This window comes from Antedon mediterranea, chromosome 5, assembly GCF_964355755.1.
Source record: "Antedon mediterranea chromosome 5, ecAntMedi1.1, whole genome shotgun sequence".
Taxonomy (NCBI): Eukaryota; Metazoa; Echinodermata; class Crinoidea; order Comatulida; family Antedonidae; genus Antedon; species Antedon mediterranea.
In genome coordinates, this window is record NC_092674.1 from 19,280,338 (window position 1) to 19,306,776 (window position 26,439).

Genomic DNA, 26,439 nt, shown 5'->3' on the forward strand with positions numbered 1-26,439 from the left:
TTTTTCCAGATGGCATTTGTGTTGCCATGGTTACACTATTTATATTGGGACGTATAAGTATTTTAACGATTTTTTAACCAGTAGAAATACAAAGATGTTCAAAAGCAGTTTGACAATGACCTCCATGTTGTATGACATTCGGAACCATCTGGGCTGGATTGTCAACAGACCTGGTGATTGAAAAGGTTTCTATGAGAAGCCTCAAAGAAAACCAGGTTTGACAAGAGATTTAGGAATGAGTACATTCAGACCAAATCTGCGCTGTATGTAATGCCTTTGCAATAGTATCAGGGAGTTACTCCAACAGCGGCCAACATAAGACCTTGTGGCCACACGTCAGGAACACAATGGCAATTGAAAAATACATTTGGTTACGACTCAGAGACTTCATACCATTGACATGGGAGTTACTGCAGGTGACTCGGAATATTGGCAATGCGGTATTAAGCATTGAATATTTTGGAAGGATGTTAGGCCAGAAAGTCTTGCAATGTATTCAAGATCCTGGCAATAAAGTACATACAGGCAAATATGTGTGCATAGATCCTACAGTTCCAGAGGAGACTCGAGGTGACAACAAGGAAGTTTTTGAACATGAACTTTGTTATCCACCAGCACTTTTTGAAACTACCAACTTACAATACTTTCAGCTAATAAACCAACATGATGCCATGTGGAAACAACTTCTTATGAATCCAACTCACAGAATGCTGTCCAATAAGCCTACATTTTAGATGGTAGTGCTCTACTTCACAGCATTCCATGGAATAGTGTAGAGACTTATGATGCGATCTGTAAAAAATATTGCTCTGCCATCATAGTCTTTGATGATTATGAAAGCGCCAAAGACGGCGCACATGGTAAGGCGGGTCAGGTGGTAGTGTCCCTGTACATTTTACCAGTGACATGTTCCACAAAATAGGATCACTTTCTGTAACAAACAACAATTTATAAATCTTCGTAACTAGTATTTGAACAACATGGCAATGAGTGAATGCAGCTGCTGATGCAGATGTTATTTCGGATAGTACAAAAAAAACATTGAATCAGCAAACAGGAAAACATCTGTATCCGATGACTTTTGAGAGACATCTGTGATAACCTTCTGTTTGCTCATGCGATACTGGTGACACAACATTCAGAGTTTTCGGAATTGGAAAACAAGTGGCTCTAAAAAAAGCTTGTCATTGCACTTATTTCTGACATTATGCTGTAGTCTTCAGATGCAAACAAGATACAAAGGATGACATTGTGGTTGCTAGAGAAAATGATTTAGTGTGTCTGTACAATGGACGACCTGGACAGCGTGGAATGCCTTTGACTCCATCCCATCTACAAGTACAACCTCGCATATCGCCAACTTCATAGTCGTACCACAACCAAGGTACTTAACATCATGTTCAAGTTCAAGTTATCTTTTAGCAATGGAGTGGGGTTGATATGTGTACCGAGGACTGGGGATGGAAGATCAGATGATGGAAACATGGTTCCTCTACACACAGACTTAAAGCCAGCACCTGAGTATCTCCTTGAAGCATTCAGGGGTAACTAGAACTACATGTGATGAATGCAATGGCATTGCACTGTACTAATACCCGAACAAGAAAGTGATACTGATGACATAGTTGTGAGTCCATTTCTATTTGAAGGATTAAAGAATATCATCCCACACGGGGCAATTCAAATAAAAAGTTCTGGATTAAAATGATCTTAGAAATATACAAAAATATCACAATACACAGTACAATATAGCAAGAGTCAAAGTTCAAGAAATTAAGAGTCGGATGGCAACTGGCAAAAAAGAATTTCTTTTCCGGTTTGTTCTACATGCCGGGCATCGAAAGCGACGCCCATGAGGCATGAGCTCGAAATCACTGAACAAGGCATGGTTAACATTTTTTAGAATAGCTCTACTTTTTTCTAGAGTTTGCATGTCACAGAAGGAAGACAAGCTACGAAGTTGACAACCTATTAATTTAGAACTTAAATTAACAATTCTTTGTAGTGAGTTTCTCTCTTTGACCCTATTAAGACTAAAAAACCAGCATATAAAGAAAAAAAGTTAAAACGTTCTCAATAAAGGAATTATAAAAAAACCTGAGAATTACTTTATCGACATTAAAATGGTTCAGCTTCCTTAACAGATAAAGTCTATGGTGTCCTTTCTTTACTATTGCCTCTGTATTTAATTCCCAGCTGAGATTGTCCTCAAAATATAGTACCTAGGTATTTAGGAATGGACAATATCACTGGTTCGTCATTTATGAGGGATACCAGAGGGCTGCGTCATTTCTCCTTCCTAAAATCTACAATCATCTCCTTGGTTTTGGTCACATTGAGTTCCAAGTAGGAGTTTCCACAAAATTGGATAAAACCATCTAATGCGGGACCATGACCGTCCTGTGAATTTTTAAGGAGAGACAGCAAGACAGTGTCGTTAGCAAATTTGACAAGATGACTATTGTCCTGTTTGCTGCGACAGTCATCCGTGTATATAATATACAGGAGATGAGAGAGGACGCAACCCTGGGGCGATCCAATACTTGTCATTACGTACATTCATTGATACTAAAATCATCAAAAATCTATCTATAGTTAAATCATGAGTTGATTCCAAATTATCAAGACTCATTAATTAATCAACAATAGTACATACCGCTAATGAATTTCAATGTTCTTCTAGCTAGCATCATTTTTCCTATTTCATAACGATACAATAGGTACAGGAAAAACATTATTTGCACCAAATACTTGCAAAATATACATAAACATAATTTAGTTTTACGCTATTTAAAGAAAATTTGAGTTTTCGTAAAAGGTCACTGACCTCTATAGTTACATAACAACTGTTGTATCAATTAGTTTTTAGAGTAAGAAATACATATTATACACATTTGTAGTTATTTAGATGTTATTGGCAGGCATAAATGTTACCTACTACTACACTACCTGTTGTTGATAACAATTTATCATTATTATAGGATTATTTTTATTTGAGTACATAATTAATTCAAAATACTTAACATAATTTTTCCTATTTCATATGACGATAGGTACAGAAAAAACACAAGTTTCATCAAATGCAATGGCAATTACGGAATAAGACATTTTGTTAGGAAAAATTTGAGTTTTTGTAAAAGGTCAATGACCTTTTGACCTCTAGTTAAGTATAACTGTTGTATTAATTGTTTTTTTAATGTATATTAGTAGGATATATATACTCTACACATTGGTACTAAAGCTATTTAGATATGATTATAAAACAATGGATTATAGGCATAAACGCTACCCCTACCCAAAAATTGTTTACATTACATTTGATCAAAAATCAATTTCAATAAGAATAGTACATCATTACTTTTAAAATTCTTCTAGTTAACATCATGTTTCCTATTTTATATATCGATAGGTACAGAAAAAACACAATTTTGATTAAATGCATCCACAATTATGGCATACGATATAACAGTTAATCTTTTTTTAAAGGAAAAAAATGAGTTTTTGTAAAAGGTCAATAACCTTTTGACCTCTAGTTATATAAATAAGTGTTGTATTTTGTTTTTTTAAATTGCATATTAGAAAGAAATATATATTCTACACACTGATATCAAGATTATTGAGATTGGATTATAAAACCACAAGTTACGGGCATAAATGTTACCCCCTACCCCAAAAATATTTACGGAATAAAATCCCTATATAGTTGTTGAGATTACGTAAAAAATAGTGTGTTCCAATGCTTCAATTTTCGGTGACTTTTAATATGTCATTCTAAACTACATTTGGAATGAAAAAATCAATGTTTCGTTACTATTGCAATTTGTGGTGGGTTTACCTCTAAATATCACTAGATTGACTGGACTAATTTATTTGTTTAAACAATGCAGCATTATTTCAGCTTATTTTGATATCTTTTTAAAAGTAAGAATTACATGTGGAACATACCATCATCGTGATAATGGTACAATAATGTTTATCCCATTGCTTCAGATTAAAATGTTAAAATTATTTTTTATATTTTTTGAAAAAAGAACTAAATTGAAATGTTTTTGATGTAGATTGTTTACCTGCTTTTTCTGAATTGTTTTTGGAGTATATTTTGTTGACATCGCTGTCGTCTACAATACTTTCGTCGACCTTTTGAATGTTGTCATTTGTGTTTGCAACGCTTTCATTGACTTCTCCATCTCTTGTTTCTTCAGTACTTTCGTCGACAGTTGCTTTACCTAATTCTTTTTGCACCTCTGCTAAAACAATAAATGTAGGCCTATTTATATTTTGGTATTCTTTATGTTTATTTACTAAATTTCTGTTGAAAAAATGTCATTAGATTGTGTTCCAAGAAATGTCTAAAGAGGCAAATATCTTTTTTTTTTAAATAAAAACAATAATTATTAAAGAAATATAATGAACAAGGACGTCTTCTGTTTCTTTGAAATTTGTTGTGACCCATGGGTCGGCTTCATTATAGAGAATCAAATGATAGTTTTAGATGTTAATGTTATAAAGAATTGCTATTTCAGAAGATTCCAAATTTAATAAATTTTATTTTTCCACTTTAGAATGGGAATTTGTCTTGTTTTTGTTTTTGTTTATTTTGTTATTCAGTATATTACACAGAGGCGCCTTACAAGATGGAACCACCTTAGCTTCAAGGCGCCTCAGATTAACAAATAAAACGTTTTAAAACAAAAATTAACAGAAACATCAATCAAATCTTCCTGAATTAACAAGAAATGTTTTACATAAAACAATAAAGCATTTTTCACAATTCGAAAGAAGATCGGAACCAAAAATGAAAATTTAACTTAAAATTTTAAAATTATACGTTAAAGAAAAATCCTTGGCCAAGATATCCTCAATAATTGATTTAGCGCTTACACGTAGAAAATCTCTTTGTGTATTATAATTGGGGCAGTAACATACGAAATGAAGCGGATTCTCATCATTATAGCCACGAGTACAATTTGTATTGTCCCGAAGTCCATGTTAGAATAAATGCGAATTGAGACAGCTGAAACCAAGTCGGATTCTAGTGTGAATTTGGTTGATCATTTTATCATCTGTATCATAATAAGAACGAATTTGTTTTGCTTGGCATAATTAAGACAATAAAACTACAATGAAAAATACATCAAATACTGTTGAAAAATATTAAAAATGCAGATTGCGAAAACGCCATAGGCCCTGTAAAATACTGTTAAAACGATTAAAATTCAAAATAACAATTACAGAAAATAGTTTATTGTCGAACTTGCACATAATATTGATGGTTTTTACAACAAAGGACTTCCAAGTTCTACAGTACATAGAATTGCTTTTAATAATAATAATAACACTAACACTAACAACAATAATAATAATAATAATAATAATAATTTAGGTATTTGTATAGCGCCAGAATCAACTAAACCGAAGTAAATATCAAAGGCGCTTATATTGGATGTTAAAAAGATGCGTTTTAAGTTCTTTTTTAAAAATAGCAATAGAAGTTGATTTAGTAAAATGACGAGGGAGAAAATTCTAAAGAGAAGCAGCAGAGAACATAAAAGACCTTTGTCCATACGATTTGGTGTTAATTCTAGGAACAAGTAGTAGGTTTTGATCAGCCGAACGAAGACAAGCAAGAGTGTATGAGGGAAGAAGATCAAGGAGATAAGTAGGTTGTTTAAGAAGTAGCGCTTTAAATGTTAGTAAAAGGATCTTATATTTTATACGGGAGTCAATAGGTAGCCAATGGAGGTTATATATAGGAGGGGTCTAATGTCTAGTCTAATGCCAAATCTATTAAAAGACTAGTCCTTGTATTATTTAATTATTTATTGTTTTGACATTCATAATGCAAAGTATTATTATAGTAAAATACAAACTAATATAATAAAAAAAAAAATCAACTAAACAACAAATAACTATGTTTACAATGTGTTAAAAATAATATTTTAAATATTTTAAGGACTAGCAAGAGAGGAATATAATGCCATTATATTATAAGAAAAACATTTCAAATATTGTTATTAATATTAAAATATTGCTGTTAGTCTTTTAGGCAAAAGAAAAAAAAAAAGAATAAGTAGGCCTATATTTATAATGTGTCACGCGTTACTAACATTTCAAAAAAAGTAGCAAAAGAAAAACGTTACGATACCGTACTAATAGTAAAGTACTATTAGACTTTTAAAATGTATTATTTATTACTAGTTAAGTACAGTTTCTATAAGAATAACAGATTACGACATAGTTTGCATTTGCATTTGCTTACTATTGACACAAACTTTAATTAAATAATAATAATAATATGCTTTGCTTATTCTCAGTGTAAACTCGATATGTAATTAATTTGGTTAACACTTACCAGCTCGAGCCTCATAAAAAGTGCATGTAGCACAGAAAAGCAAAACTAAGATAGTTGACCGATTCATTTTGTAGCCAATGCTAGTGTCTGACGTCTGTAAGTGTAATTTCTAAATGATGGGATGCATTTTATCATCGTTTATATATGCTTGCTAAAACAGCTGGCCTTATTTTAGAAATCAGGTAGACAATTGATGTCAGACATGTCGGTTATCTCAATATTTTATTCCGGTTAAATTAATAAGAACATTGTAAACAAACTGTAAGCCTATTTAGCAAAACGTAAATAAAACCTTCGGCTCATAAAGGAAGGCGAAATGGCTGTAAAACAATTTACCGACAGGTCAATGGTTTTTTATAAACCATCACGTGATATGATTGCCTCTTTACCTGATGTTACCCTCTCCCATCTAACCATTCTTGCTGAAAAAAATGTCCTTAGCTAAAAGGGCTTTTTTTTGTTTAATTTTTTATCAAAATTAAATGAACAAAATATACCAAATTGCCGATCCTATCAACTTTTCTTGGAGGAACAGTGGCTATTTTGTTTGTAAATTAATTAAATTTCCCAATTTCTTTACGGAGTTTTCAGCAATTTAGTGTTACAGACCATTTCCATTACTTAATTTCATTTTTTGGTCAATTTTTAAGTTTCATTGTTGGAATTTTAACATTTTACTGTAATACTTCAATCATCATTTTATATTAATATTTATTTATACATGGTTCACAGTCTTTGGTGGAGTTCAATGAACTAGTGTTCACTGTTAACTTTCATCATTTTTCAGACTGGGTTTCTACTCTAAATCGGGAACTCAAGTATTTACTTCATGTCTTCTATATCTATTGAGATGCAGTTTCTCCTAAAAATACGACGAAATATGGCAAAAGTTATTGTAGGCTACAGCATACAATAGTAAGACACCTTTACTTGATATGTCAATACGATTTATTATTTACATAATCTGAATGTTTAATGTTGTTATTAACTGAACATAAGGAATAGTAGTATTTGTAATAATAATAATACAACATTTCTTGGTGTACCGGTAATCTTACATTTTCATCGTGACATTATGGAACTGCTGTCAATGACATCTGTTGATAGCATGTGAAGACTCGCAGTCACATTGTTTGTATTTTTTATGATGTATCGATTTTTATTTAGGCTTAGTAATAAGAGGATGCAGTATTAAATTAATCTCACTTCTTATTCATGCCCGTTTTTATGAAAGGTTATCTTGCAAAGTAAATGATCATACAGCAAATCACCGGTGGAAATCAAACATAGACCTCTGTTTATGGGGTTGTTTTTATTTGCACTTTATGTTTATTCATTTTGCAAATAGGATGTGTATATTTGATTGCACAAACAGTAATGTTAGATCTTTTTCAATAGTTTAATACTGTACATTATTTTCTGTGCTTTCAATTTGCCTAAATTATTAATAGACATTTTGGTTATCTTTTGTGATGCAGTAATTTGTTTAAACTACAGGATTTATACACGATATTCACTTTTAGATGGTTAAAGATTGTTTATGGTGTTTAATTATGCAGTACCTTATTCACAATTATGATTCACAAATTATTTTATATAATTTTCTGGAAGGTGTTTACATGAAAAAAACCGAGATTTCAATACGGACTTTATTCTGGATATTCAGCTGTCCTAACCATTAGACCACTGGAGCTTTCATGGTATTGTTCATACTCGAATGGATAGCAACTTTTTAACACTCTCGGCGTGCTACCATACCCGTTTTGGTGGGACTCGCGCACAGTGATAAATATGATTTAGATTAGCACTGTGTGCTACCATAGCCATTTTGGTTGTACATGCGCCCTTTGATAATACATTGGATTTAGTTTTGCACTATGCCCTAACATACCAATTTTGGTTGTACTTGAGCACAGTGATAATAAATAGGATTTTGTTTAGCACTGTGCGCTTGATAATAAATAGGATCTAGTTCAGAACTGTGCAATAATAATACTAATTTTGGTCGCACTCGTGCTCAAAGATAATAAATAGGCTTTAGTTTAGCACTGTGCGCTACCATAACCATTTTGGTTGTTCACTGTGATAATAAAAACTAGAATGTAATTCGTCACTTTTACGAATTATAGTTGATCAATTTATCATTTTACTGAAATAATTTTTTTTACGTGCACGTACGTTTAACATATGATCAGAAATGTTGATGTATGCCATCCTATTTACGCCTATAGTGCTGAGTTGTGCCTAATATATGCCATATACAATGTACAGTATATAATGTATATCTATATACAGTGTAGCATAGGTGAAATTACGGGACACATATCATGTTCTAATTTTTTGGTATGATGGAATTATCAAAATAAAATCGAAGATTACAATTTCGAAAGATAATGAATTGAGCATTTAAATATATTAGAATTGGAAGAGAATTTGGCACGTAGAAGCGCCATGCGCGCTCTTTGAAATTTGTATAACTTTGACGAAAAAGATGAAAAAAATATTTTTAAACTTCAACTGGCCATATGTTAACGTCACAAGATCCGATAGGCTTGATTTTTATATGTATTCATATCTACATTTCATCAGCTTTCATAATAAATTATAATCATCAAGGTAACCTTCAATTCTGAAGAGCTGTAAGATATTCAAATTTACGGCAAAGGTGAAATTACTCGACCAAAGTTATTCAAGTTTTTACGCGTGATGACGTCATCAAACAAAAATAGTGGGAAGTCATGAGAAAGTCAATTAATTGAGCAATCACATAATAAAATTTGAGCGAAAATCGGGCACAAAATAACAGAGATGCGTTCTATTGAAGGTGATAAAATATGACGAAAGAGAAAAAAAACTTAATTTCAAATTCAAGTGGCCATTTAATGACGTCACAACATTTTGTACGTAAAATGTGTACATAAATTCATATCTACGTACAACTCAATGGCTTCTAGAATAAGTTGAAAAAATTGGGGGTCATCGTGCATTCTGAAGAATTATTTTCAATTTAAAAATGCCTTATTTTTTACCATTTTCAGCACTTTGATGCAATTAATGTGCACATTTTGTCATTTTTAACCTGCTCGTATAGCGTTATTTTAAGTCGGAACGGACGAAATTTGGTGAATGTACTAATATAAGGATGGTGAGTAGAATGCAATTTGTACAAACAAATCGTATTGTTTACGCTTTTTAAGCATCGCGCGCGCAAAAACGTGTTTTTGCGCAGTCCTTTTTGAAACACGCAAATAGCCTAATTCTTGCTCTAAATTGATCAAAACATAAATTTGAGCTTTTTAAATTTTTAACGCGCAATTTCACGCGCATGACACCCTACGTGCGCGTGCGTTTTTATTTGCTAGTATTTTTACTTTTGACCTGAAGTTTACGTGTAGTGAATTTCATTAATATGTGATAATGAATTATGGAGATATGATTGATAATGTGATTTCACAAAATGGCGTTTAAATGACGTTACGGTTGAGTGATCACGCTGAAAAGCTTATTAGGATTAAGTTACAGTATTGTGACATTTTTGTGATTATTAACATTTAACTTTTTGAGATAATTGACACACAAAATCTGTACAGAAAGAAATAAAGAAGAAGAATAATAAAGATTTCATACAATAACAATAGGTGATCATTTTATTCTAAATGATCACCTAATTAATAGGATTTAGTTTACCACTGTGCGCTACACCATACCCATTTTAGTTACACTCGCTCACAGTGATAATAAATAGGATTTAGTTCAGCACTTTGCGCTACTATACCCATTTTGGTTGCACTCGTGCACAGTGATAATAAATAGGATTTAGTTCAGCACTTTGCGCTACTATACCCATTTTGGTTGCACTCGTGCACAGTGATAATAAATAGGATTTAGTTCAGCACTTTGCGCTACTATACCCATTTTGGTTGCACTCGTGCATAGTAATAATAAATAGGATTTAGTTCAGCACTGTGCGCTAATATACCCATTCTGGTTCCCCTCACGCACAGTGACACGAATGTAAACAGATGATAACAAAAATACATTGTTTGAAAAAAATGTATAGATTATTGTATTAAAATGAACATTTATAACAATGAAATAAAGTTTTCGGTAATTTCCCTACAAAACCCGTCATGTTAAGTAAAAGGAAGTAAACTACTGTATTTGTTGTTATTATAAAAGAATGTCTGTATGTAGAAAATATATATTTGCCTGTAAACGGTACTTATAAAGCACTATACCCATTGTTGTGGTACTTGAGCACAGTGATAATAAATAGGACCTAGTTTAGCACTGTGCGCTACCATACCTATTTTGATTGTACTTGCGCACAATGGTTTTATATAGGACCTAGTTTAGCACTGTGCGCTACCATACCTATTTTGATTGTACTTGCGCACAATGGTTTTATATAGGACCTAGTTTAGCACTGTGCGCTACCATACCTATTTTGATTGTACTTGCGCACAGTGGTTTTATATAGGACCTAGTTTAGCACTGTGCGCTACCATACCTATTTTGATTGTAGTTGCGCACAGTGGTTTTATATAGGACCTAGTTTAGCACTGTGCGCTACCATACCTATTTTGATTGTACTTGCGCACAGTGGTTTTATATAGGACCTAGTTTAGCACTGTGCGCTACCATACCTATTTTGATTGTACTTGCGCACAGTGGTTTTATATAGGACCTAATTTAGCACTGTGCGCTACCATACCTATTTTGATTGTACTTGCGCACAGTGGTTTTATATAGGACCTAGTTTAGCACTGTGCGCTACCATACCTATTTTGATTGTACTTGCGCACAGTGGTTTTATATGGACCTAGTTTAGCACTGTGCGCTACCATACCTATTTTGATTGTACTTGAGCACAGTGGTTTTATATAAGATCTAGTTTAGCACTGTGTGCTACCATACCCTTTTTGGTTGTACTTGAGCACAGTGATACTTAGACTTGCCCCAAATCTGTATTTATTGTCTTTTTTTTAAATTTATTTGTTTTCATTTCGACGTATAGAACACGTATAGAAATCGATTTGCAGACCGCAAACATCCGATAAGAATATGACGTAGGTTATCATACCGTATATGTGGGGCGGGTTGCACTCGCGCACACTGATAATATGTAAACAGATGATAACAAAAATACATTGTTTGAAAAAAAACTGTATAGATTATTGTATTAAAATGAACATTTATAACAATAAAATACAATTTTAGGTAATTTCCCTACGAAACCCGTCATGTTATGTAAAAGGAAGTAAACTACTGTAGGCCTATAAGAATGTCTGTATGTTGAAAATAAATATTTGTCTATAAACGCTATACTTATAAAGCAAATAAGGATCAAAATGTGTAGTGTTGTTTCTTTCACAATAAGCTTAACAGATAACATTTAAAAATGTCCTCTGTTTATTTTTAACCTATTTTCCACACGCCAGTAAATGAAACCACACTATTGTACATAGAATGGATTGTCAGTACAGCAAAGTTGATTAGTAAGATACTATTCTACACTACATACTAAATTTTCATGGATTAAATCCACTTGCTCAAACTATCATGGTCAATTGAATTACACGTAGCAGAATTACAGTGACTTGGGGGTGCAACTGCATTAAAATGTGTATTTGTATTTCGATGTACGTTTATTAAAAAAGGTACTACACAGAAAGACATTTGCGCATTCGTCGCTGATAACAATCAGAAAGCTAGCTCATAACTTATAAATTGTTGTTTTAGATCCCTAAAAAATCCCTCAAAATAACTCATTTGAATTGAATGTTTATTTACATAATGGTTTATTTCGGAATATATCATGACAGAATTTATGCTTAGATATTGGACTGTTCCATTCATCTTTGTCAATACATTTGAATAAACCTATTATTCCCAAAATAACTGATTTGGTTGAAAAAACGTATTGTTATTAATCAAATTGTTATCTTTTAAACTTGTGTTTTCCTTTACCATTACGATTCATACTCGAGCTGTGTACATGTGTAATCGTAATATTATCTTCAAAATTGAACATCTGTAAAACAAAACACTTTTTAAAAGTGTATGTATATTTTACTCTCGGACTAATTCATTTGAGGAAAAAAGCATTTCTGTTTAGTGCACCGTTGTTACACTATCAACAATTTTATTTCCGAATCTGAAAATCAGTTTGTTATATTTTTACTTGACTAATTGTTTTAATCAGGTTTAATTACCGTAAAAAGTTCGACCAATCATTACATTAAAAGTGAAATTGTTGTCGTAGATAAACAGGCTGGGATAATTTTAATAGTGACTTCCTTTTTTACAAGTGAAATTTTAATTGTGTAGCCTATGTAATTTGTTGACAATTCGAAAACAGTTCAATCTTTAAAATATGTTGATCTACATTGTGCTTTAATCTGACCATTGTGTCTTTTGTTTATTTTTGTGTTAATTATTCCAAGTATGTAGTTGAAAATAAATATTTGCATTTGCCGTTATGTACCAGGGTTTTGTTTCAGAATAAAACGTTATTTCTACTTTCTTGTGGTATTATATTGACTGTTAGAATTGTACCCAAAAAAATTATGAATATACACTTTGATATACACTGTTACGGGATTTCAACAAAAAAGACTTAAGAACTATTTTACTTGGTAACAATGTCAAACAAGTTGTGTCAACTCCTACCCGAGGAGAGGCAACCCTAGATTAAATTATATTACAAATGTGTATAAACAATTTAGTATTCTTACAATTAAGGCTCCAATAAAGGTAGCAGTGATCTTAATTGCTTTACTCTTATACCGACGCTAAATTGTACAACCAAAACCATTCACTGATTTAAATATATGCCAATTTGGGCGGTGGTTCCAGAACGTTGACTGGACACCATTATATATGGCCGATGATAATAAAAAAATAAATAATAATAATAATATAATATGATTTGTATAGCGTCTTTCCAAATTGATCCAAGCGCTTCACATTAATACATAGGAGTAGGTTAATAGTATGTTTTAAGGCATTTATTAGGATGATTCTCTTAAGTCTCTTGGCAGAGGGTTCCAGAAACTTGCTCAAAATTTGGAGAAGGTAATGTCCCCTGAGAAACGCCTTTCATGGTGGTCCTCTAACCTGGTTAGATCATTTACAGACTTGAGACCATGCCTACTACAATTATAGAGCTGAATGAAATCCTTAAAGGCCAGGTACGGGCAAAACATTTCTATTGATCATACATTCCAATAATGATCGATCTATAGTTTCCCCTATGTTTCATAATTGTTGGGATTTTATTTGTGTTACACGAGCTTCTATATATAAAATTACGTAAAATAATAATAAATTCGGTAAATCGCATGTTACTTCTAGAATGTTTACTCGATGATATATAAAGTTGGTTCGTACTTTTTGTACTGATTTTAACCACTAATAAAATTGAGTTAGATAACTAGTTATTGACAATTAAAACGAATTTAAGGTTCAACGATTTTCCCCAAATAGGGGTGTTTTCCGATCGTGGCATACACTGTCTAATGGATGTCTATCTTGAAAAATACCCGCACACAATGATACGAGGGTGCTTCGCATTTTCCTATCTCCTCCTAAGATAATTGTTTTTAATAGTTGAAAACCAGTTAGAAAGCTCGAGTACAGCATCATAATGTTGAAGACAGGCCGATTTAAAAAAAAAAATACTATTTTCATAGATTTAATATACGTTTATAAAAATGTATTAGTTTCCGATGAATGGAACATTACAATCTCTGTTCCACAAGTGTCTATTCCCTCAGGCGTTATAAAAGCAAGTACACTCCAATCAGAAATTCGATCCATTTTTTTCAATCTGTGCTGCAGATGTTGGATATAGGTAGCGATAATGAGATAGCATTTTCGGTCGCCGTCTATTATGTTCAAAACTTTATTATTGCAGTAAAAACACCCACATCACCACCCTCCCCTCACTGGCATGAGTAGCGTTGTAGAGTATAGGCCTACGAAACGAAGGATCACATGCCCTAAACGCTGAACATCTTTGGTGGGTAGGAATCAACTTAAGTATGAATTGACTCTAAGAAATAATTAAAAACCATTAGGCATATTAATTAAATTGAGTTAGATAATTTAATATTTATTGACTTTATGATTTGCCCCGAATAGCGGTGGTTTACACAAGTTGTTTTACATTATATGAATATATACATATAAACTATTACTGACAGTAGCTTATTAACGTTAATACTGTAATTTAAAAAATATATAAACGTTGTAGTGATGTATTGTTACATGTACTGTACTATTTCAATCGACTATGACGGTGACATTTTCAACAAAGTATTACATCGCAATGTTTTACTGTGTTTAGGGGTATATTATTTGTAAAACATGAAAACAATTACTATTTTGTTACTAAATGGATAATGAATACATTTAAAAATTGTTCCTCTTTGCACCCATGCTCTTTCCCATCCCTCAGCCGTTATTTTAACATACAAAACACAAATTAAGTTTGTTTAAATTAGACTCAAACAATTGGTCTCATTTTGTGACAAGATTCTCTTTCGGAAGTAATTCCCATGGTGCTAATTTTAGTTGTGTACTGTAATATAATGTTTGCGTTGTTGAGGTACTAATGAAGACTCTTACTCGCTTGACTGTCGTAACACATATATTATTTATTCAGTATAATACTTCAGTACAATATACAACTATAAGTATAGATAAGGAACGGACAATCAATGATGCTGTCAGTGAGGTGTGAAGTGTGTAGGTCTGCTTCTGAAGAAGTGGCTGTGAGGTGTGTCTGGGCCCTTCTGAAACTTGGGAGTATATTGGCTCAGTTCATTTGCATATGTCACTACGTAATATTAGAGGGTAACGATTGGTCCTAAGTTGATCCAGGGGTGTTTAAGTGGGAGTGATTAACGGTATAATAAGGTATTTCTGTGATGGATAACACTGTCAAATCTGTACTTAAATAGTGTCAGTCACTCCTGGTTTAACGATGGGAAAAGTCACAAAGTTAAGCTAAGTGTTTTCTTTAGGGATTCTATTATAAACTAAATGGTCATTAAAATATCTGGACAAACTCTCCTCTGGACTTTCTGGGTCAAGTTTGTGAACCTATTTGAATTCCGATACAAAGGTCAATTTCTTAAATATAAAAGTATATCGTTATATTACATCCCTCTGTTTCCCTTTTTTTTAAAATCTATTTAAAATATAAAAATGGTTATAATAGTGGCATGCAAAATTAAAGTTATATAAAAGAAAAAAACATTATACATATAAGCAAAAATTGAGTTAGCCAAAACCATTGACTCTGAAGTGTAACCTTATCACTTTCACTCTCTCTCTTCTCTCTCTTAAAAAAAATTAAAATTAAAAATGAATTTGGTATAAAATTCGCGTAAATCAAACATAAATCGGTTGAAAATAAAATTACAAAACTTAAAAATGGTATGTTACATTGAACATACGTCAAATCGTGCGACAACTCATCGCATTCTAATGGCCTTCAAACATAAATCATCAAATTAAAACATAAAACTCAAGAAACTGTGGCTGATTAGCCTAAAATCAAATATCAAACTTAATCACTTAAAACTTTAAAAGAAACAAATGTGTGTGTCCCGTTGACACAAACTTATCCACAATATATCATTATCGTCACAACTTTATCGATTTAAGCATTTATATTTACAGGTAATTACGATTTCAATCGGTCGACAAATTCGACTTTTGTACTCAATGTAAAAAAAATTACAATTAAAAGTACTAAGAAAATCTCCTGTTCTTGTATATCAATTAATTAATGCTTGAGATCAACGACTCAAAGGTTAAACAAAATATTTGTTACAAAATGATTGTCGTTCTTTTCAATATCTCAATATATCGATCATTCAAAATTCAAAATTTAATCTTTATCAAAAAACTCGTTACAAAATCAATACTCATAAATTCAATTCTCTTTTAACTGAAATCACATCATTACTAAACAAATCTCATCAAATACGTAGACTATGCTATCATTAATTTAGCAAATGTCGTAATTAAAAAAAATTTCTTGCAAAAAATTAAATCAGTAACTTGTTGCATTATACAAACGTTTTATGAATCGTTTTGGCGATCCACTTATCGGTATCTGTTTATCATTAATGATCTCTTTAATCAATTTATCTGTATCGTTATATCTGTCAATATTCCACCAAAAGTTGCGATCATTAGATTCGTGTTTTGTTTTATCGGTGTTGCGTTTAGCTGAAGTCGGTTTAGAATATGAAACTAAAACTTGGAAATGTCCTGCTTTAAATCTACCTCGGTTTAATGTCATATTTGAATCATTAGGTGCTGTCATAATTAGATTAGTTTGTTCCTTGATTTGTTCTTCTTTCATTTGGAATGGGGCTGCTAATCCCATGTTATTCTCTACACAGTCAATGTAAGGTTGCAAGTTAAGGGGTTCTATCTTAGTTGGATGTGTAAGGGTATCTGATTGCAATTGGGCTGGTGTCCTATCATGTTCGTCTACAAATTCAACATTGATTTCGTCATTTACTACATTAATGGTGTTTTGGATTTTATCGTTATTATCATCGGTGGGTTCATTCAACAATTGTTTAAGTTTTTGTAGATGTGTAAAATTTTTGCGTTCTTTGGGTGTTCTCATAAAACAGGGTTTCAGTCTGTTATAATTGAATACGTCACGAAGTATTTCTCCTTTAATCGTCGCTAGGATGTAGTGTGTTCTGTCTAGTACTTCATGAATCACTAATGGTCCGACCCATTCTGCGGCGATTTTCTTTGAATTTGCCGTTAGTGATGATGATGTTGGCTTGTATAAATATACGAGTTGTCCTACTGAGTAAATTGGACTTTTTTCTAAGCGTTGGGAAATCTTTGAGTTTTGGACGTTTTGTTGTGTTCGCTGTAATTGTAGCATTGTCTGTGAAATGTTTTGAAATTTCTTCTTGAGATGTTCAAAGTATTCTTCATAGGAATGAGACAATCCTGAAATAGGGTTAAATGCTAATGAGGTCAAACTTGGAGGTTGGCGGCCAAAAACTAATTCGTAAGGGGAGTGGTTTCCTAGATGTGGGGATGAAAACGAGTTATAATCATAACATGTTGTTGATACAAATCTAACCCAATCTGTTCCGAATTGGTTAAGGTTGACCTTTAACAGGTCCGATACGGTGCGGATATGACGTTCAACTTGTAAACTACCGTGATTGTGGACGCTGATGATTTTCCTATCAATATTAAGGGTGTTACATAATAGTGTTAATAATTTTCCTGTAAGGGAGGTTGCTGCATCTGAAATAAGACGAGATGGGGGTCCAAAAATACTGATTACCTTTTGAATTAGTGCTTCACAAATTGTTTCGGCATCAATGGATTTCAAAGGTACACAAATCAAAAATCTAGTTATCTCATCACATACTACCATAATATGTTTAAAACCTGAAGGTGATGTTGGCATACTTTTAAAATCTAGACTGAGTGTATGAAAGGGACGGTAAGTTGCTGGTACTCGATCGTATAAAGGACGTAATTTATCGGTTTTGGGACGAAATTGTTGACATCTAAGACACGCTTGGGTATAATTGTTGACTTTCTCGAACATAAGAGGCATGTAAAATAATTTCCTAATAGTAAGGTAAGTACGCATCGTACCTTGGTGGCTACTTAACAAATTGTCGTGATACTGAGAAATAATAGTCTCTGCTAAGTTTTCAGGAACAGCTAATTGCAATACAAATTCTCCACCTTTATCTTGGAAAAATAAACGGAATAGTAAACCGTTGCACAATATGTACTGCTCTGACTTATTTTGAACTGCACGAGCTGCTTTCTTATCAGCTGGAAGGATATCATGAGCTAAATAATCGTAAACTGGTTTAAAGAATGGTGAAGTTTCTTGTTCAACACGTAATCGTTTAACATCTACTGGGAGGTTATAATCTCTAATTATCTTTCTTTGAATAACATCCATTAATCTATCTAGGTCTTGTTGTTTTGGGATGTGTGCTGACTTAAATTCAGTTATGTTGGGTACTAGTGGTTTGGGCGATGTATACGATTCAACTGGTACATTTCGATGTGTAGTGTCTTTGCTTTGCTTGTTTTTGTCTACTAGTCGTTCCTCTGGAGGTTGTCGAATGTTTACATTACGTATTGGGGGTGGCGTTACGATGGGTGGCGTTGTGATGGGCGGTGATCGATGTGCGTTTGTTTGTTGTCTCGTGATTATCTGTGGTGTAGTGGTAGGTTGAGGTGTAGGTCGCGTGTTTGTTGTCACTGGGTTTTGATTAATGACAGGCGTTTGTACTGGTTTGGGTTTATGTAGGTCAGGTATATTTATTCCCATTTTCTTGGCGTATGACCTTGTTACTGGTCTGCTAGTAGATGTGTTTGTAATCGGGTTAAGAGATTCAGTCTCTGTAATATTAAATGCAATGGGTACAACTTGATCAATTTCGGAATCGTCGTCACGAGGGGCTCGGGAGAGAAAATCTGCTAAAACTAATTCAGTTCCTTTCTTATAACCAATTTGGAAAATGTATCCGGACAATCGTAATATTAGTTTCTGTAAACGGGGTGTACATGGCTGATCTTTTGAATTCCAAATTTGTACAATTGCTGAGTGGTCTACGAATGCATCAAATTCGCAACCCTTTAGTAAGTGTCGAAATGCTGAAACGTTAATGTAAAGTCCAAATAACTCTAATTCTGTGACGCTATATCGTTGACTTGTGGTAAGATTTTGGAATAATAACCTATTATGTGTTCTTTACCGTTTACTGTTTGTGTTAAATATGAACCTGTTGCGGTTCTAGAAGTGTCGCTATATAGCGTAAATCTACCTTCTTTTCTAGGCATTTGAAGAGTTGGTGGTTTAACCATTAAGTGTTTAATTTCGTCAAATGCTTTCTGGTGTTCAGTGGACCAACAAAATTTTCGGCGTTTGCTTGCGAGTGTGTGTAACGGACGTAAAATTGATTGTATTTGAGGGAAAAAATGGGATACATAATTTACTGCACCAATAAATCGTTTAGTTTCTTTATGGGTTCGTGGAACTGGCAAATTTCGGATAGCTGCACACCTGTCGCCTAATGGTGTGATACATGCGTGTCCTGAAGAATTAATCAGGATGGTGTGTCCCATATATTGCACTTTATTCTTGAATAACTTACATTTCTTTGGACAAATTATAAAACCATTTAATTTTAGGGCTTGTAAAACGGAAACGAGGTGCTGCTTATGAGCAAATTTGTCTTGGCTAAATAAAATAATATCATCGTGATGGGCGATACAGAATTCTCTAGAATTTGGGATTTCATTTAAAATTTCGTCAATCTTTGCTTGAAATATACCTGGCGAAACGTTTAATCCTTGTGCTAATCTTTTATAATAATAATGTTTTCCACCATGATATGAAGCTATACCTGTATATTGTTGGGCATGTTCGGCTAATGGTACACAGTGGAACGCTGATTTCAAATCAATTACGCTAAGAATCTGTGCATTAGCGTTACCTATTGTTTTCAGAGTTTCGGCTAATAATGGGAATGGGTGATTAATACGTTTTATCCTGGAATTTAGATAGCGAAAGTCTGTGACAACTCTTTTATCTTTTGAATTTTTCTTTGAAACAAGAAGGACAGGGGAAGTATACGATTGGTGTCCTACTGCTAAGATTCCTAATTTGACTAATTTGTTCAATTCGGCCTCAATAACATGTTTGTCTTTGTCTGTCGCGAAGTATGGTCGAATAAAAAATGGTTCATCGTTAGAGAGGTGTATGTCAGCTTTGAAGTTTGGGCAGCTAGATAGTTCACCATAAAGTGAAAATGCGTTTCTGTTTTGTTGTAAGGTTTTATACAAATCTTCTTTTTCTCTATGTGTTAAAACGCTGTCTGTTAAATCAACTTGTTTTCTAATTATTTCTTCCTCGGTTAAAGATAGCAATGGGTCTGTACGTTCTAAATGTGGGTACTTGTTTGCGTTGTCATTGGTCAACTTTATTCTATCAATTGGTAGGTCGTTAGTAACTGTTACAAGGTTGGTTAAGTGAAGGCTCGCGATAGGTTGATGTGTATTTAGAGATACGTTTCTGTTTGTGTTGTTAGTGATATCAATGTTGGTTTCTCCTCTATGTAATTTTACTAACATATCTGATGGACAAAGTTTTGAAATATGGGTGGTTGCATGTAGAACAACATCAGAATTGCGTACGAAGGCGGGAACCCTTCCTTTTAATTTAACTGTTCTAGTATCACCGGGTTTAAGAAAAATCTTGTGTACTGGACGAAAGCTAAAAATCTTTGGTCTAATGCGAAATGTGTTTTCCTTAAAATTTAAAGTGCCGTCGAGTTCAGACAATGTTTCGGTTCCAAGTATCAGGTCAATACCTGTCAAATTTTTAACGATTAATGCTGAAATTTTAAATTTGTGTCCTTGGATAAATAATTCGAATTGCACTAAGTGGTTGGCATATAAGAAGTCACCGTTACCTAATCGAAATTTAGTTGTGTTCACTTTAACTGGCTTTAAACGCGATAAATAAAGTGAGGAATTAACGTACGATTGTGAGATTATAGTTCTAGTTGAACCACTGTCAAATAAAGTTAAAACATTTCTACCATCTGGTAAATTTCCTTTAACGTAATTTCTGTCGTTAAGTAGCAAATCAATATTATCTGAATTCCCTAAGTATTTTGCCTTAAAATTGTCGTATTTAGTATGGGGGGCCAGATTATAGGCGGCATCTAGTCCCCTTTTTAAAAATCCTGCTGGTGGCTAGGGTAGTAATTGTTTGACTGTTGGTATGGGTATGGCGGGGGATAGTTTCCGTAGGAGCGGTTTTGTTGTCGGCAGTGCCTTGCTATGTGGCCTGGTTTCCCGCAGTAATAACAGGTTGGGGGAGGTTGTCTATATCTTGGGGTCGGTGGGGTCTGGAATCGGGGTTTGTATGGGCTTGGGCTTCGGTTTCGTCTTGGGATATAATTTCGGGTGGGGGAACGTGAGCGTCGAGTATCATCATTATGGGATCGTTTTGTTGTGGCCATGTCTAACTTGAGAGAATTTATCTCATGTTGGAGCGATTCGAGACTATTATCTGTTTCCTTATTGATATTGAATGAAACTTCCCGTGTGGCATCATCTACGGAAAGGTCAAGGTAATTTTGTGTGCTATTTACAATATTTTCAATAGTGGCATCGATTGGGGTGGACATGGCTACAGCTGCTCTACATTTTGGTGGAATGGTCGAAATAAATTTATTCTTTATCTGCTGGTCAGCGTATCCAATTCTGTCTGCGGCTTGTTTGATTTTGGTTAAGTGCTTTTCGGCGTTGTCGCCAGTGGTGTATGTAATTGAATCGTATTCTCTTATGTGCGCATAGATTGATTTGTTTTTACTAAACCTGTTGATGAATTGGGTTTTTAAGGATTCCAGTGAATCAAACTGCTTTCCCTCAATCCAGAGTCTAGCTTGGCCCTGAAGGCTACGTTTAAAAATACTTATTACATTAATTAATTGGGCATTGTTTACAGGATTTTCTAAAGTGTGGGCCTCAAGGTAGTCGGTAAACGATAAGTAGTGTGCACTACATTGGTCGTGATCGGTTATGGAACCGTCATATCTTTTGGGAAGGAAATCGGTTTGTCTTAGGTGGGGCACGGGGTGAGGATTGACGGGCTCATTTAAAATTACTTCGTTATCAACAACGTCAACCATACTTTATAATATTAATTAATCAAAATATCAAAAACAATTTAGTGTATATATATGTAAACTCTCACTATTCAATCAAGGTTACAAATCAAAAATCAAAATGGTTTTGACTTACCCCAAATGCTTCGGATCCAATTAAAAATGAATTAAAGGAATGCAAAAAGTGTTAAAAAATGTTTAAATGTTCAAACAACGAATTAAAAAAATGTTAAAAGTGCTCATCAATGTTCAAATTTTCAAACAACGAATTAAAAAAAATGCGAAAGGTGTTCATCAATGTTCAAAAAAGTAAATGTTAAAAAAACGATCGAAAAAAAAACGGCGTGAAGTTGAAAGTGTCCAAACGAAACAGTTCTTGTCCGCTTGCTTCTGTTTTGATTCTTCTTGGGTCTTCCTCGATTATCTTCTTTGTCTTTATCCAATGGTTATAATTTGATAAAATTTCTGCTTGTCTCGATCTCATTCAAATATATAATTTCAGCTTGTCTTTTGTGTCTTCTTCGATTATCTTCTTTGTCTTCATCCAATGGTAATAATTTGATAAAATTTCTGCTTGTCTCGATCTCATTCAAATATAATTTCAGATTGTCTTTTGTTTAAAAGTAAATTTCTGGTTTTCTCCTTTCAAACAAATATGGTTATTTTTGTCTTCGTCTTCGTGTCTTGTTAAGTGTTTATTTCTTGTTTTCTCACTCCGTTCCTTATGAAATTTGGGTCTTCCACCATGTAATATAATGTTGCGGTTGTTGAGGTACTAATGAAGACTCTTACTCGCTTGACTGTCGTAACACATATATTATTTATTCAGTATAATACTTCAGTACAATATACAACTATAAGTATAGATAAGGAACGGACAATCAATGATGCTGTCAGTGAGGTGTGAAGTGTGTAGGTCTGCTTCTGAAGAAGTGGCTGTGAGGTGTGTCTGGGCCCTTCTGAAACTTCATTTGCATATGTCACTACGTAATATTAGAGGGTAACGATTGGTCCTAAGTTGATCCAGGGGTGTTTAAGTGGGAGTGATTAACGGTATAATAAGGTATTTCTGTGATGGATGACACTGTCAAATCTGTACTTAAATAGTGTCAGTCACTCCTGGTTTAACGATGGGAAAAGTCACAAAGTTAAGCTAAGTGTTTTCTTTAGGGATTCTATTATAAACTAAATGGTCATTAAAACATCTGGACAAACTCTCCTCTGGACTTTCTGGGTCAAGTTTGTGAACCTATTTGAATTCCGATACAAAGGTCAATTTCTTAAATATAAAAGTATATCGTTATATTACAGTACATACATCATCGTGTCTATTTATTCGTTCCTGTAAACGACATGTATCATTTTATTATTATACGTAGGCCTACATTTGAAATCGGCAGTTTGTTAACGCTGAAATTACTATGTATTCGGGAACAATCCGTGGGCATGTCCTAGATGGTACGCGATTGAAAATAAGCACTTTCTTATCTGTATGGATACGATTTTGATTTGATTTGATGTATCAAATTACAAAGTAAAATCTCTATTCTTTTGGACACAAAATTTGTAAATAGAGAGGCATTTTAAAAAGCTATGAAAAATAAACGGTGTGGTAAAAAATGTTATCCCATCACTAAAATATGTAATATAACTTGAATTTTACATTTCTGGTATTTTTATTCAACTTCCGATTTTTATTTTGATGCCATAGCAAAAATTATACATCGTATATCCACCATCTTTTTTTACCTTCTAGGGAGTCACCAGACATGTTATTACATTAGGTTAAACTACCTAACTACTGAAAAAAAGTCTTCCTGGTTTTATAGCAGAATTTGGCCAAATTTTGTATTTGACTATATTAAGGGAAATTCATGTTTTTTCGTCTTGATTTATGTTACAAATATATGATTTATGTACAATTAACCAGATATTATATTTAAAATGCATGCCTGTACAATAGTTTTAAAATAATCCGGTGCTCGGTTGTTAATAGAATTAAACATGCAATAATACAAATACAAATTTTGCTTTGTTTGTTGTTTGTGTTTGTTGTTGTGAAGTTATTAATTAACCAATTTTTTTGAATAGCGAGTAAGTTTCTTATCTATCTTTATAAACTATTAATTATAAAAATACTATGCAAACTAAATAATAATTGAATGACGAAAACACTCTAAACACTGGTAAAAATAGCAAAGACGTTGCCATGATATTGATATTACTGTATATTGATAATTATTTTGTGAATTTTGTTTTTTTAAGATGAAGGTTTCTCTAGGAATGCTCTTCTTATGTGTTTTTGTTGTTCAGCTACTTTGTGTGAATGCATTTTTCCGACGACGTAGACGTCGGCGGCGAAGGTCACCTCCTGTCGTTAACTGCGTCTGGAGCAATTGGCAACCATGGAGTGCTTGTTCTGTAACTTGTGGAAATGGCGGTACACGAACTAAAACACGAAGTGTGGTGACCGCAGCGTCAGGTGGAGTTTCAGCATGTAGTAGTGGGGATGCCTCAGATAGCGAAAGTTTCTCAGGTCAAGCTATTATTAATTGTTCATAGAGTACTTGGCAAGGATGGTCGCCATGCTCCGTATCTTGTGGTAGTGGTGGGACACAGACAAGAGTACGTACTAAGGCAAGATCCGAATTCTGTGGAGGTTCTGCATGCACGGGAATTTCTCATCAACAGAGAAGTTGCTCTGGTTACAGTCCAGTCGATTGTGCTTGGGGGGATTGGCATGAATGGACGGCTTGTTCTGTAACTTGTGGTAGTGGTGGTACACAGACAAGAACACGATGTGTGGAGACGTCAGAGTATTGTGGAGGTACCACGTGTAGTGAGCCTTCTGAACAACAGAGAAGTTGCTCTCGTTACAGTCCAGTCAATTGTGCTTGGGGTGATTGGCAAGAATGGACAGCTTGTTCTGTAACTTGTGGAAGTGGTGGTACACAGACAAGAACACGATGTGTGGAGACGTCAGAGTATTGTGGAGGCACAACGTGTAGTGAGCCTTCTGAACAACAGATAAGTTGCTCTGGTGAAAGTATTAATTGCGTTTGGGGTGATTGGCAAGAATGGACATCCTGTTCTGTAACTTGTGGAAATGGTACACAGACAAGAATCCGTATTGTAATGACGCCAGAGTCTTGTGGAGGTATGACATGTAATGGCTTATCAGAACAACACAAAACCTGTGAAAATCAAAATACTTGCGTTTGTTCACAAGGATGTATGCGTGGAACAGCATCATCTGATTCTTGTGTGGATTGTCCTTTTCCGTATACAGGTAGCTGCTGTGAACAATTAATTGACGGTAAGTTGTATAAACCCTTTACAGTCATGCAGTATTGTATTGTGTTTTTGTTAATTAACATATTTTATTTCTATTTTATAACCATAATATTTTCACTTATGTAAACGTATTATGACAAAAATTAAAAAAGTACAATATAAATTTAGTAATCGTAGATCACTGGCAACATAGTTTTTACGGAATGCCGGTAATCTTAGTTCAAAACACTCATAATGTATTGGTAAAACACTGAGCATAAACAAACAATCTTTAACATGTTAAAAATTGTTTGTTAACAAATAGAATTTAAATCGTCAAATTTGCGAAGTGATCATCGTTAATAATTTTACTCACATTTAACCTTATAAATTACATTAACAGGAGCAAAATGTTGATAAAGTACAGTATTCCATCCTATGGTATGATGTACAGTGTTATATATTGTGCTCTGGGAATGAATGATAACACTAAGACCATGTGCTAATGTTCAGCCATCTTGTAGAGCTCCTTTATTAGTCTCCAATCCAGACGTTAAATTGCTAATATGAATATATTACATTACTTCTTTCTTTTAAAATTGAGTCAAGTGATACAGGTATTGGTTTTGTAAAATACAGTACTAATTATAGTATGGCTATCTAACATAACATTCTAAAACTAAGTAACAATAAACATAATGCATATAACAAAAACAAGATCTTCTAGATTTAAATTAACTATATAATGATTACATCTTATTTCCCTTTTCCTTTCTCTCTCTTTACATCAGATGTGGTATCCAATCATTTGATTAGGATGTATTATTTTAACCAATCGTCCTATTTTAACTTCATACTTTCTTGGACCTAATAACTTTATTACAATGCCATTTAGCCATTTGTCTTGTCCTTTACCTTGTGTTCTCATGTTTTTCACTTTTACTTTGTCTGACACTGAAACGATTCTTTTTGGTTAGCTAAGCTGTATTCTTCATCTGTTACATGTTGGTTTATGGTAACACTATAGTCCCCACAAATTCTAACAGTACCGTCGGATTTAGGAACTACTACTATAGGTGATGCCCAATTTGATTTTTCTACTTTCGTCAG

The 26,439-nt window shown here is 33.5% G+C and overlaps 2 protein-coding genes across 2 annotated transcripts; one reads left to right on the forward strand and one right to left on the reverse strand.

The window, feature by feature from the left end:
• Positions 1–20,713: 20,713 nt before the first annotated feature.
• LOC140049773 (uncharacterized) lies at positions 20,714–22,080 on the reverse strand. Its single transcript, XM_072094720.1, has one exon. The coding sequence runs from the start codon at positions 22,078–22,080 to the stop codon at positions 21,121–21,123; it is 960 nt and encodes a 319-aa protein (XP_071950821.1). The 3' UTR covers positions 20,714–21,120.
• Positions 22,081–24,321: 2,241 nt separating this feature from the next.
• Positions 24,322–25,692, forward strand: LOC140049774 (spondin-1-like). Its single transcript, XM_072094722.1, has 3 exons — positions 24,322–24,477; positions 24,619–25,372; positions 25,655–25,692. The coding sequence occupies exons 1-3, from the start codon at positions 24,322–24,324 to the stop codon at positions 25,690–25,692; spliced, it is 948 nt and encodes a 315-aa protein (XP_071950823.1).
• Positions 25,693–26,439: the final 747 nt, after the last annotated feature.